Source organism: Psammomys obesus, unplaced genomic scaffold (assembly GCF_907164565.1).
Source record: "Psammomys obesus unplaced genomic scaffold, mPsaObe1.curated_primary_1811, whole genome shotgun sequence".
NCBI lineage: Eukaryota > Metazoa > Chordata > Mammalia > Rodentia > Muridae > Psammomys > Psammomys obesus.
The window spans coordinates 4,465,929-4,479,530 of record NW_026596034.1 but is presented as its reverse complement, the minus strand read 5'-3'; the positions used below and the strand labels follow the sequence as shown (position 1 = coordinate 4,479,530).

Here is a 13,602-nt window from a genome sequence, read left to right as displayed (position 1 = left end):
TAGGCTTCTGTGCACGTGGGCCACTCTTGCTCAAACCACCTCTTCCTGGGAGTGCATGCGGCTGGCTGCTTCCCCCTAGGGTCCTGGGCCCTGGTGTGGCAGTTGTCCTGGCCCCCACCAGCAGAGAGAGGAGACCAGAGTGCTCTTGTTGGGAGCTTGGATTGTAATCTTTGCTGCAGCAGGAACAATTACTAATGACATTTAGAAAGAAATTAATGATGAGAAATGCAAGTTGGCATTTCAGTAGCAGCAGTCAGCAGCCCAGTGAACACTCGAAGGAGCAGAGGGCGGGGACGGGGGGCCCAAGAAATTAATTTTGCTGTGTCAATAGTGAGCCGGCTGCACTCACTCTGCCACTGAAGTTTACATAGAATCAAGCAGACTGGCCACGGTTGGTCCAGGCCTTCTCTGGGTGACAGTTTCGTTTTGGTGTGGCCTTTAGGTGGCACCAGGGGACAAACAGGAGAAGGGTACAGCCAGAAACAAGTGCTGCCTCGGCCAGCTGGGTAACTACTTTGCTGAAAGATTGAGGGAAAGCCTCAGTGTTGCCATCAGAGAAATGGAGATGACAGAAACTGGCCACTGAGGCGTGAGGAGCACACAGCAGGGGCTCAGGTGTGATAGCCATTACACGGACATGTCCAAGGATGTAGAGCTGATCGTATTTTGTGTCTGTTGTAATAAATCGTGGGTCATCCTAGTCTCAGAACAAATCATGGCATTGGGAGGGACAGTGGTGGAGGGAGGCTAAACTCAGGGGGCAGGGCGTGGGACAGGGGAGCATGCCTTATCCAGAAAAAACCCTTCCACTCTCCACTCACACAGGAGCAAGGGGACACACACAGAAGTGTCCAAAAAGCACAGAAGGTAAACCTCCTGTCCTGGAGGTTGTCGGAGCTAAATAATGGTTTTTGTCTTTTGCAAATGGGAAGGTTCCCCATAATTATCATCCCAGTGTTATTTAGTGCCAGACATGGTCCTCAACACTTCTAAGCACTAAATGCCTAATCTTCTCAACGACTCTGTCAAGATAAGGAAACCAAGACGCTCAGAGGTTGATCTGCTCTCTGGGGCTGCAGAACTGGCCACCACTGAGACTTTTTTTTTTAATTAATTAATTTATTTTTACCACACCACACAGCTGTTTCTTGGTTCTTTGATTATTTATTTATATCCATATTCTGTTTTGCCAGTGTTGTAGTTCTCCATGGCAGCAGTCAGCTGCTCCATCTGACACAGGACATTCTGGGTGCTGTTTCACCCTTCCCCGCCCACTTTAAACCTCACAACAAGACTGGGGTTGACAAGAGAGTTAGCCCACTTTTCAGATGCAAAAGCCGGGACTTAAAAGTAATGAAGTCTTCCTAGAGCGTAGGGTCAAAGAGGTAGTAAGTAGCCAAAGCCAGGTTTGAACAACAAAGCCCACTGTATTTTTGTTTGTTTGTTTTGGCCAGTCCAACCACCCCAACCCATTCATTCATCCAGACACTCGTTTACTCCTTCCATTCAGACAGACACAATCTATCCTCCCAGCCACAACTATCCACTAGATGTCTCTCAGGCAGCTACACACACACACATCTACCCACCTGTAGGTATTGAGAAATGTACATTAGCTTTTATATTATAATTATGTGCTGTATGTCTGTGTCTCAGTATGGGTATATGCACACATACAGGCACCCAAGGCCAGAGGGGTCAGCAGAAGTTATAGGTTGTTATGACCTGCCCAGCATGGATGCTGGGACTGAACCTGGGTCCTCTGCATAAGCAATAAGTTCTCTTTACCTCGGAGCCATTTCTCCAGGACCCATGTCTATAGCTTTTCAAGTGTCTTCCTCTTATGCTGTTAAAAGAAAAAAAAAAAAAGATTTCTATTTTATGTGTATGAATATTTTCTCTCCATGAGTTCTGCCTTCAGTGGAGGCCAGAGAGGGCGTCAGATCCCTCAGAACTGTTTACAGATGGTTGTGAGCCGCCATGTGGAACTGGGAACTGTACCTGGGTCTTCCGCAAGGGCAGCAAACTCTCTCAGCCGCTGAGCCATCTCTCCACGCACCCTCCATGGCTCACATGCTCTTGATTTCACACTCTACTTTAAAACTGCCTGCACGCATGCACACACACTCTTTCGGTTCACTGAATGGGATGTAATAGACCAGGACTGCAGATGACTGTAGGTTTGCCTCGTGTAACCAGTCGATCCCGCTATGGTGGAAGGCAGCATAGGGCAGAGCCACTTGGTGTTGGTAGAGCAGGGGTGTGGGTGGAAATGCTGTGGCCACGGCTTGGTTTCTGGTTGAGCTGCAGTCTATAAAAACAACATCCCAGAAGTGGGGGGGTGTCACCCTGTGCCCTTCGATTTGTGGTATGTGACTCCTTCGGGACTGGCAAGGGTACACACCTACGTGTTTCATGAGGACTGTGGTGATCATTAGCTGTAATGGGTCTCAGCTGCAGTGTGGATCAGTGGTGCATGCCACAATTCATCACAGTAAATTAGGGTCATCTTCAAGACTCCTGCCCCTGCAGCCTGCGGGGCTGTGGGCAAGGGGCAGAGCCGCGTGGTCCCTGGAAGCCATTTGCGTGTGCTGGGTATGACGTTTCCAAGGGCAGCTACCCTTAGAATATCTGCCGCTACAGCTCTTTGTTGGCAAGGATGATTGTCAAGAAAATCTGAAGATGCAGGAAAGTCTTCTGTTTAGTGGGAATTTGGAGGAAAGTAGCCAGAGATCTGGATCAAAGTTTTCATGTATCATTTACAAAACCTAAAAGCGGCAGTGCAGTTCAGGGACCTGAACATACGTGTTCAGTATAATTAGTGACCGTGTGACCTAGATTTTCCAGGGCAGCCCCAATTTTCAGGTCTTACATCCCAGTCCTGGCTAGTTGTCCTGGTTTTTGGTTTGTGAGGTAGGATGATTCAGTGTGGACGTAGTGAAAACCTTCCAAGAGTGGGAAACAAGCCAAGAGGAAGCAGCCGTTCCTCTCCAGGTTGTTCCCATGATTACAGTGGGTGGTAGGTATGCTGGTCCCTTGCTTCCTTTCCAGTGCTGAGAAAATGCAGGCACCTCCTTCGGCATCAGGTCCTTGTCCCCTGGAAAAGGGCTTCTGTCAGGGGGCCTTGGTTCTGTGCTCTTGCCTGGTTCTGTGGCCGTGTTGGCCTGGTTCAGAGAGCTGCACCACTGACAAGGTCAGTTCTGCTATTGTGGAGGAAGGCTTGCTGCAGCGCGGACATGGAGATTCCTTACACGCAATGCCAGCAACTGCTGGCAGGTGGCGTGGTGTCCTTGGATGCTGCAGCTCCAGTTCCACCCAGCCTAGGGTGCCACAGGGTATGGCTGTGTGTGTGTGTGTGTGTGTGTGTGTGTGTGACATGGCCACACAGAAATTCCCCCAACGCTCTGCCCTTGGTGTAGAATGCAACCTGTCTCTCACTTATCCTACCTGCTTGGTAAATCCATGTAACATGAAGCCCCCGTTTTCCCCATCCTGGTGTCAGAGCTCAGTGGCTCTGAGATGCATACAGCACCGTGCACACTTCACTTCCTCCAGCCCCAGAATTCTTTCATCTCCCCGGCCTGAAACTCTGCTCCTCCCAGGCCCTGGCAGCCAAGTGCTGCTCTACGAGCTGGGCTAACTCAGGATCCCAGACAAGAAGATTCCTGCAGCATGCATCTTTCTGTGACTAGCTTATTTTGCCTAGTGTAATGTCCTGAAAGGATCCCAGCCACTTTTGAGACAACTGTCCAGCACGTTCTTGATTGGGCTGGGGGGTTGCTGCTTCCCCTGTGTTAGCTGCCTTCTCTCCCCTGCCCAGCTTGCAAGCTGACCTCTCAGCAGTACTGGAAGGCAATGCCAGGGAGGGGCAGCAAGGAGCTGAAACCATCCCTAACTCCTACAGGTTATAGCTTACCTCTCAACCTGCTCTCCACCCTCTTCTTCAAAACCTCGCCAGGCCAAGTCCTATACCCTGCACAGCACTGGGGCCATCTGCCTTTGGAGCCCTGGCCCAGTTCATGTGCTAGAAGACTCCAGAAGCCTCAGGCCAGACTCAAGAGAGACATGTGGTTGATAGCGCCATGCTGCCGTCAACACAGTGGAAGGGTAGAGTTAAAAAGCAAAAAACAAAAACCCATTTCCAGTTCTTGGACAAAGCCTGCAGATGTGGCCTTACCAGCCCATGCGTCCCCATGGTGGCCTCCCTTGGAGCTGAGCTGTGCATCTTTCCTGCCAAGCTTGAGCTCCTGAGGCTGACACAGACCTCTGGTCCCACTTCTTTGCACTGGTGTGTGTGCTCTGCTCGCCCTCAGCACCACCCGCCTTGTGTTGGAGGACTCCTGCAGAGCCCAGTCAACATGGCTGGAGCAGTTCTTCTAGGATCTGTCTCCTTTCTTTACTGACACAAGCATTTCCTGAGTTTAGTCCCCACAGCTACCTCTAGGCTGCTTTGGTTGTGCCTGCGTGCCACGTGTACGTGTATGCCCCATGGCATGTTGAACGCTTTGACGCCAGGCAGTGGCAGGTCTGGTCTGAGCAGCCCCCTGGCTTGTTCTTGGTCCCCACATCTCTTCATGGCATAGCACTCTTCCTAGCCTGACTTTGTAATAGACAGACTTGCTCTGTGCTTGCCCTGTGGAATCAGATTTTAGGGATCTGGTTTGGGCCCTTTGAGGGAAGGGACCCAAGGCCCAATTCATACTTGAGAGTGGCCAACTAGGGTCTAAGCAGGCTGGTGTGTTCACAGTGAACCAGTACAGTAGCCAGCCCAAGAGGGGTGGGTCTCCACAGCAATGAGTGTGCGACCACCTGCTACCCAAATGCCCATCTTTGGAGAGACAGTTGGTAAGTTTCCTCAGGGTTTGGATCAAGGGTGCACCCTGTTGCCTCACAGGGGCAGATTTGTACATAGACCTAAGGGGTATTTCACCTCCCTCTGCTTGTGACAGCAGCCATAAAGCTACTCCACACTGAACACACAGACCAACTGGGCCCATTCACTTGTGAGGTGCCTCACCCTGAGGCTGAGCTTCCCTTGGCAGGTAATGTTGGTCTGTGTGTTAGGGTGGAGCATGGAGCCCACACCAGCAGTCTTTGGACTTTATACTTTCACACTTTCTCCCATCTTTTCATGTAAGGGAAGACAGTTGTCCCCTACAGCACTGGCTGTGCATCAGGCCACCTGCTTTAGTCTTTTGTGTCCTGGGGACAGTTGAGGGGTTGGAGGAGGGGCTATAAAGAAACTAAAGCTTGGCCAGCCTCTGGGAGAAACAACTAGCAAAGGAGTCTGGGTCACAGGCGTTCCTCCTGTTCTCAAGGTGTTTCTTGGGTGTCCCCCCCCCTGACTGTGTTCTTGCTCTTGGATATTCCCCAAGGCTACACCTTGCTCACGCTGGCTCTTAACTCCAGGTCCCCATGCCAAGCGTGGTTCTGCAGCTCACTTGCTGCCGCTCTGCGGTGGCAGGCGCCAGGCCTCTCTTTGCTGCTGGCTGGACAGCAGGGGTGAGCGAACCCCACGTGTGTCCACTCTCCCTCTACCTCATAGGTCACCTGAGTTAGGACTTTGTCCCAGGCCATTGGGTCACCAGGCTCACTCTGATGCAAAAGGTAGATGTCACTTGCATAGGAGCAAACTTCTCTCTGGCCTGGGGCTAAATGGGTTACAGGGTGGGGGGGGGAACCTGGGGGAAGTAGGGTACAAGTATTTCAAGGCCTGCTTCCCTCCCCAGGGAGCAGCACATCTCTGACAGGCATTTATAGGGAGCCCCAACCATCACTCACTCCTAATTTTAATGACACGCATTAGCTAAATTGTGTTGTGAGTATTCATTCGGCACTGTTTATGGGGCGCTCTCGAGTGTGCCCACCGTTTGTCAGAAGTGCAAACTAGCGAACATACGAGCCTTTAAGACAGGCCATCTGTTCGTCTTAGACCCTTGGACGATTGTCAAGAGCTGCTAAAAATAAGTGCTCACAAGCAGAGAGGGGCCGCCCAGGTGATGCACAGCAGAAAGGGGAGCCGAGCTGCGTGTGTCTGCACCCTCCACAGAGGGAGAGACAGTGATGGTGTGTGCTGGGGAGGCCCCGAGAAGGAGCGGAGGGAGATGGAGGGCCTCTGCTGAGACACCTTTCGGGGGAGCCGTGTGCTTTCCCTCTGTCTCGCGTCGTGTAACTTCCACAGCTCAAATACCTTCGATAGCTCCCAGTGGCCCAGATTTAAGGGCAAGCTGCCTCGTCTGGCATCACGGAGCCTCATCAATAAGGCCCCTGCCTTCCTTTGGAGGCTTGTCTCCATAGCACATACCCCGTGCTTCTGCCAAGCTGAATTATTCATTGTTCCCCCAGCATATGCTGCACTTTTCACATTTCGAAGGCAGAGCAGTGCCACGGGCAGAGGGGGTTACAGACCCTGTGTGGGTGTCTGTCCTGCACGTCACTCTCAGCCATAGGGTCCACAGCACCCTGCACGTCACTCTTCACCTGCACAGCAGGGATAAGAGTAGCGGGTACTTTACCAGGCTGTCGAGGGCTCAGGTGAGCGAGTGTTACCAAAGTGCATGGTGTCCAACCTGCTGAGAGCCAGCCAGTGAATCACGGCCTTTATCAGTGTTACTGGCACCTACAGATGCTTGGGGTGGTTTAATACTGCTTCGCAAAGTGTTCCTTCATTCTCGGTCCCTCTGTCTATGCCTGTCTGTCTGTCTCTCTCTCACACACACATACACCTAGTATAAACTCTAGCTCAAGCTGTCCTTGAAGGCCAGCAGGAAGACTTCTCCTGAGTGAGTCTCCCTCAGAAAATCGTGTCTCCCTGCTGCTTTCCCTGAAATCCTGCCACTGGAGACTTGGCTGAGGCTGGCCTCCACCCTGTCTCCTTCTCTCCTGTCCACTGCCCAAGGCCATCCTCTTTGACTGTGAAATGGGCACAATGAATGGAGCCCTTCGGCAGCCCTGCTCAGCCAAGCCAGGCTAAAGCAGCTGTCTGTCACTGAAAACAAACTTTCAGGCTAAGGACCATTCTAGGGCTTGGTCCCTGGTCTGTAAAATCAGGGTCACAAGGGTTTCTCATAGCTGCAGCCAGCTAGGGATTGGCACGGTGGTAGGATGAGGGACTAGGAGCCCGAGGAAGGTGAAGCGTCTTCAAGAGGAAGGCCCTACAGATAGAACAGGGGGAGCATAGGTGAGGACCATGATGATAGGTGAGGTTCGTGCAAAGTGGGCAAAGAGAGTGAGCTGTTGGGGGTGTCTGAGCAACAAATAAGTGTGTCTGCAACAAGCCTGGGCCGGGTCTCGAAGAATGAGGCTTTTCCCCCTGCTTTCTTAGTCTCTTTGATGTCTGAGTCCAGACTTCCTACCCTGGCAGTGTTTCCACAAGTGAGGGGTCAGGGTGTCTTTATCTGCATGCTCAGTGTACAGCCCTGGACCTCACAGACTCAGTGAATGTCTGTGAAATGGATGCATGGATGGATGGATGGATGTGTGGATATATGGATACATGGATGGATGGATCCTGGTATAGACACCTCCCTCTATCATAGCCTCTCCTGGGTCTCTCCTTGTTACCCCATCCCCCTACTAGAAGAGAAAAACAAATATCCAGCCAGATCTGATGAAGGGGGAGAGACCTGCTGTCCTGAGGGCAGAGCCGTGCAAGACATTTTCTGCAAGCAGTCAACTTCAGGGACACTGGGACCCTGATACTTCCTTGTATCCCCAGCTGTTAATGGTTATGAGGGTCCTACCAGGGAACAAGCAGTCACTCTGCCCGGGGCGCTTGTCTGTAGGTAGCTCCCATGAGGACCATCATTTCCTGAGTCTTGGTGGCATCTCAGAAAGAGGCAACCCGCAGACCTTGAGGTAAGAACTTGCTACAAGGTCCCATGGCTGGCAAGTGACAGCTAACACTGAACACAGGATGGAGCCCATTTTAGCCACTAAGGTACCTAACAGGTCACTAAAGCTGCTTTCCTGTTTGTGGTCACCTAGGAGGGTGGCTAGGGTCTATGGGGGTATTTTGGAAGAGCCAGGCAAGGTGATTTACAAGGCTGAGATGTTTCCTCAAGCTTAGACTCATGCCTCCAGGACAGTAGGATCCCTGTCTCTATGCTACCAGCCTGCCAACAAGCTGAAATACTTGTCTCCTCAATCATGATGCTGGTGAGCAGGTCGCAGAGACCAAGCAAGGCACAGGCCAAGGAACAGAACCTGAAACCCAGACCTAGAAGATGTGACCTACACTGCAGACCAGATGATGCACGCTTGTGATCCCAGCTCCTCGGGAGGCAGAGTCAGGCAGATCTCTGTGAGTTCAAGGCCAGCCTGGTCTATAGAGTAAGTCCTGGGCAGCCAAGGCTACACAGAGAAACTCTTGTCTTGAGAGAAAAAAAAAAAATCTAGGCCGTGGAAGTAGGTGGAGGTCCAGCTCTGTACCCAGTTAGACCTTATGTGACCTTCTAGCTGGCCCACCCATTCCATGTGCTCTGGGGTCTGAGGACAGTCCTTCCACCAGGGTCCACATACAGCCCACTGCTCCTGTGCCCAGTACATACCCGACACAAGTCCAGCAAGTAGTTAACAGCTGTCACCCAACAGAAGATTCTGTGGGTTAAAGAACCACTAGCACAAAGGGGATTTCCTCAAGGTGGGCTCAGCCAGACACCAACAGCATGCGTGCCTCAGGAAGAGGCCCTGAGTCAGGGCAGCACGGAATCCTCGTTCATCCATGAGTGCTCGTGAGCGCTGCCCCAGTGGATGGCGGGGAGCCGAGATCCTTCACCATGCCTCCGCTTCATTTTCCTCACCTGCTTCTCTGCCCCACACCTGTGTCTCCCTGGCAGGCAGTGAGGCCTGTGGGTGCCAGGAGTCCTGGCCAGGTTCCTCTCAGCCTTTGGCCGGCCCACTGCCAGCCTTTATGGTTCTGGGAAGTGCTCAACTGCTAAGATGGAGGGCATCTTTTAAAACCTGATTTTTTTCCCCTTCTCTGAAGAAACTAAATATAACATAAGCGTAACTAGAGGAAGAGACATGCTGGAGCTAGAATGGTCTTGAAAGAGGCAGGAGGGTGGGGGGAAGCCATCAGAAGCCCTGAAGCAGTGTTAGGCTTTGGAAAAGTGCTACTGCAGATGTGCCTGGCACGGTGTTTGGGGAGCCTTAGCGATGGATCTTGGATACTCCTCTGCCTCCTCAGAGACTGCCTTTGGGTGAAGTCCTCCTTGGATGAGCACCCAGCCCCGTGAACAGCCCTGCTGAAAGTGCACACACACACATACGCACACACATGTATACATACACACACAATGTGTGCTTGGACACGCTGTGACCTTGACCACCCCCCACCCCACCCCCCAGCTACTGTTGGTACCATTAATTCTTCTGTTTCTCATGGCTGCATCTGAGCCCTGTAGAGATGGGTCCAGCTGTAATCTTCCCTGCAGGACAGGCCCAGCTCAGCGCAGAACACCTAGCAGGTGCTTGATGACACAGGCTGAATGCTCTCTGTCTGGTGCTGGTCATGTTTGAAGCACTGAGGGTGATGTTTCTTTCTGCTGTGATAGCCTGGGCTGTTGTTGGCAGAGCAAAACTTTAGGAAGATAATTTTTACTCATCTGCCTTAGAGCTCTCTTGGAGGAAGTTCCTTTCTAAGTCTAACCTAAAAAGCACATGCTGTTATTGCTCCTGAAGGAAGAAGGCGCCAAGAAGTGTGATTTATCTAGAGTTTCCTAGCCAGTGGTCCAAGGCATCCTTGTTCTGGCATCCTTTCACAAGACGCTGCCTCATTATTCCCAGGTTCCCAGGCACTCCTCCCAAAATCGAGGTGAGCAGCCTGCCAGGGGCTTGCCTGGCTTCCTGCTGTCTTTGGAGATGGTTCACACCCAGAACTCACTGCATGCTCCCCAGTGCGTATTCGCACCACCTCTCCACCCAGGCGTGGGTTAGCACCTTAGGCCTGTGTAACTGTTTTGTTCCCAGGCAGCTGTGCCTACCACACCCACCACTGGGCACAGGAAGCCCAGCATGTGTGCAGCCCTGGGCCAGGTACTGTTCTGCTCAGCAGAGGCAGCCAGGCCTGAGTACAAGAAGTGTGCAGGCTCATGTGAGTGCTGGTCAGGAGGTGTTATCCCGGGAAATGCAGGCACGGCGAGCAATATGAATGTCCGAAGCACCGGAGGGACGCCTAGTTAGGAGGGCACTGGAGGAGTGTTAGCGAAGCACAGGTCCAGAGTTACAAGGAGGGCAGATCTGAACGTGAGGTGCTTTCAGTTCCACGTGGCTGGAGGATGGGGTTCCCATGGAAACCACCTGGGACCCCTCCTCAGGCTCTGGACCTTGGACGTCCCATTTGAGGAGCAAGGTCATTCTGGCATTAGCCTGGAGCAGGGTTCTGAAGCAGAGTGCGGTGGGTAGTTGGTGGACTGATATACCCACTGGGTGTACTGAATCAGCCCATCTTGGGTGCTAGCAGGTTGATAGTGGCCTGGAATTTTTTTCTGCCTGAGTCTCACTTTCCTCATGATGTCTAGTGAGAATCGAAAGCGGTGCATCTGTGTCGGTATGTGGCCTGCGCGCATACCAAGAGGACCTATCCTGGAGAGTAGCTATGGTCCCATCTCCATCCATACCAAGTTCTCAGACGTCTAGGGGAAAAAAAAAAAAAAAAAAAAAAAAAAAGTCTGGTCCTCTAGTCCTTCTGGAAGCCAGAACTGGAGTCCGGGAGAAAGTCGCGGTGCCTCTCCTGCCCCCTGGTGGTTAGTGACAGAGATGCAGGCCGTTGCTCTCAGCCAGCTGGGGCTCCTCGTGGGGCTCCCAGGATAGGAGACTGGGGTATACTAAAAAGCCCTTAAATGAGGATGGGTCGCAGCACCGCGGCTTCGTCCCTAGAGGATGTTGCTTTTCATCTCCAGGTGTTGAGGCGGACCTCCGCCTGAAGCTGGGACAATAATGGTCTGAATTTGTACTACCACTGGCAGAAAAGAAACAAAAAGACCAGGTTTCAGAAGCCAAAATCCACCCCTATCCCCAGGCTGCTGGCTGTGGTGGAAACAGACCCACACTGCCCGCCCTGCCCGCCCCGCTGGTGCTGGCAGGAGGAAAAATGTGCGTGGGCTGTGGAGAGGGAAGGGCTTACAAGGTCCCACCTGGGCCCTGGCTTCCCAGGCCCAAGCGGCCAGAGCGCACCACCTCCCTCTCACGTGACCACACTGCCAGGGCCCTGGGAGCTCAGTTCCAGGCGCTTCCCAGGACCCTCCCTGCTGGGTGACCTGTCCCCAGGCTGGGCTACGGGCATCGCCCACCCACCGCCTTGGCGCGTCTGCGCGCACTCGGGTGCCTCTGGGCAGCCGCGCTGCTCTGCACATCTGCGGTCTCCTCCTGCGAGGCTCAGAGCAGTGAGCAAGGGACGGAGAGGGGGTGCGGGGGTGGGGTGGGGAGGCAGCCTGCAGGCCGGCAGTTTCCTCCTCGCCATTGGAGGGAAAGAGAGGTGGTACTCGCTCTTGCCACCTCCCTGGCTGTTCCGTCTCCCTCCACGTAGCCCATCCCTCAGGTACGACCCGAACGATCTAAAATAAATAAATAAATAGAAATAAACAGATAAATAACAATTTACGGGGAACCCAGGCTGGCAGCAACAGGAACCGATCCCCAAGCTCGGATCGACGTGGCGCCTTGGCAGCTGCGTCCCCCGAGCACTCTTTGCTTTCGCGTTTTGTTTTGTAATGATCGAGCCGTTTTCTGCAGCTCTCGGCGTCCATGCCCCGGGTGGGAGGGGACAGGCATGCTCGCCATTCTTTTGCCCTCATGCGTGTCTCCTTTCTTCGCCTCTGCAGAACCACACGATGAGCCAGCACGCGCAGTGAGGGACCTCGCGACAGGACACCTCTCTGCAGAAGGCTTGCCGGAGACGCCGTGGGGAGGGCCATTTGAACATTACATCCAATCAAAGTGTCATTTGCAACCCAGATGTAAAACTCTAATGATTTGGCCATGAGGCGCTGCTATTATAAGCAGCTGGAAATGAATATTAATGGCAGAGATTAAAAGTATTCCATGCTCAGTGTTTTTTATTGTCCTGCTACAGCTAGCGTGCTCTTAGAGTTCTCGTCGCAGAGTACATTTCTAGCGTTAGAGAAACCTGCTTTTTGAGGCTCTTGTCCTTTGTTCCTTCCTGTATTGTATTGATAGTTTTTTTTTTTAAAGATTAGTGTGATTTTTTTTCTTTGCTTTTTTCCTTTCTTTCTTTCTTTCTTTTTTTTTTTTGTTTGTTTTTTGTTTTTCTTTCTCCCCCTTCGGTTAACTACTTTTTAATTGCAATTCTAGGTAATTGTGCATCGTGATGTGATTGCTTGGCTATTGTCTGAATATTTCCTTTTAATTTTTTAATTAAAGACTAATGCTTTGATTGGATTTGCCAGTTCACCGGACAGTGATTAAAGCTCTGTAATGAATATAATCGGTTTCCGTGCAACTGGATGGCCTGCTTTTAAATGTGACTTGATCTGACTGCAGTAGCTAGCTCAGCTCAATAAAGGGAATCCATGCGATCAGCAACACTGCCTGGTTCTCTCCTCCGCAACGAAAGGGGCTGGCAGGAGGTGTGTCTCCGGGGAGTTCCCATGGGCTCACACAGGCCCCTGGGGACTCCACACAATAGACCCACACAGAAAGAGGTGCCGTAGACCAACTCCTGAAGGCCGGATGAGCTGCAGGGCTCATTGAAATCAGAGAAGAAAGAATCCACAAAGATCAAGTGCACTTCTCTTGTCATTTCTGGATAGGGAAACTGAGGCGCGGGCCCACGGGGAGCATGTCCGTGTCCCTGTCACATGTTAATGTCTGACTTCCGTCCACGCCGTTCCCTTGGTGCCATTCCTCCATTAGAATGGCGGCAGTCTCGGGGCCGGGCCAGCAGAAAGCACCTGGCTTCAGCCGAGGCATAGAATGTGAGGGGAGGGGGCAACAGCTACCCATCCAGGTGAGGTCAGGGCTGGTGGCTCCAGAGTGGAGTAAGGGGGAAATAGCACGTCTCCAACCGAGCCCTGGGGCCCGGGTCAGGACTGAAGCAGAATTCCAGAAGACAGTGCTCAAAGGCCAACGGCGCGCACAAGACCCCAGACGGTGGGGCGAATCCCTAGCTTCTCACTAGCCTTCTGGACCCGGGCCCTCCCGCTGCCTCGCTCACCCCGGAACTGCGGCAGGCTCCCCGGACCGCCTCCTACTCTACTTCATTCCTACAGATCGCCGAGTTGGTCTGACTCGCCTATTCGAGGCTGGACCCTGCGCAGGGAACCCTCTCTGGCTCGCGTTTCACCCGGGTCAAGGAGAGCGGAAATGAAGCAGACAGATTGCACCTAATTATAATGTGACAGCGAGTCAACGGAATTTGGGGCAATTAGGCTCCTCATCTTTTAGGGGGTTCCTAGCCAGGGGTTTCCGGTGACCTGTAGGAGGCCCTTCCTCTTTTTGCCTACAAGGATTAGGGGTTGGCGCTTCCCAGGTTGCGAAGCAAACTTTGGCCTACGGATTCACTCCACGAGCTTGCCCCTGATCGTAAAACGGGAAAGTAGCCTTGGAGTGCAGGTGGGCCAAGGTGGAAAGCCGCAATGTTCA

The 13,602-nt window shown here is 52.6% G+C and overlaps 1 protein-coding gene across 1 annotated transcript in view; it reads left to right on the top strand.

Moving 5' to 3' along the window:
• Znf423 (zinc finger protein 423) overlaps positions 1–12,537 on the top strand; it is a 289,638-nt gene extending 277,101 nt beyond the window's left edge. Inside the window, exon 8 of the mRNA XM_055621539.1 lies at positions 11,823–12,537. Within this exon, the coding sequence (XP_055477514.1) occupies positions 11,823–11,852 (30 nt within the window). The 3' untranslated portion in view covers positions 11,853–12,537. The remainder of the gene's footprint in view (positions 1–11,822) is intronic.
• Positions 12,538–13,602: the final 1,065 nt, after the last annotated feature.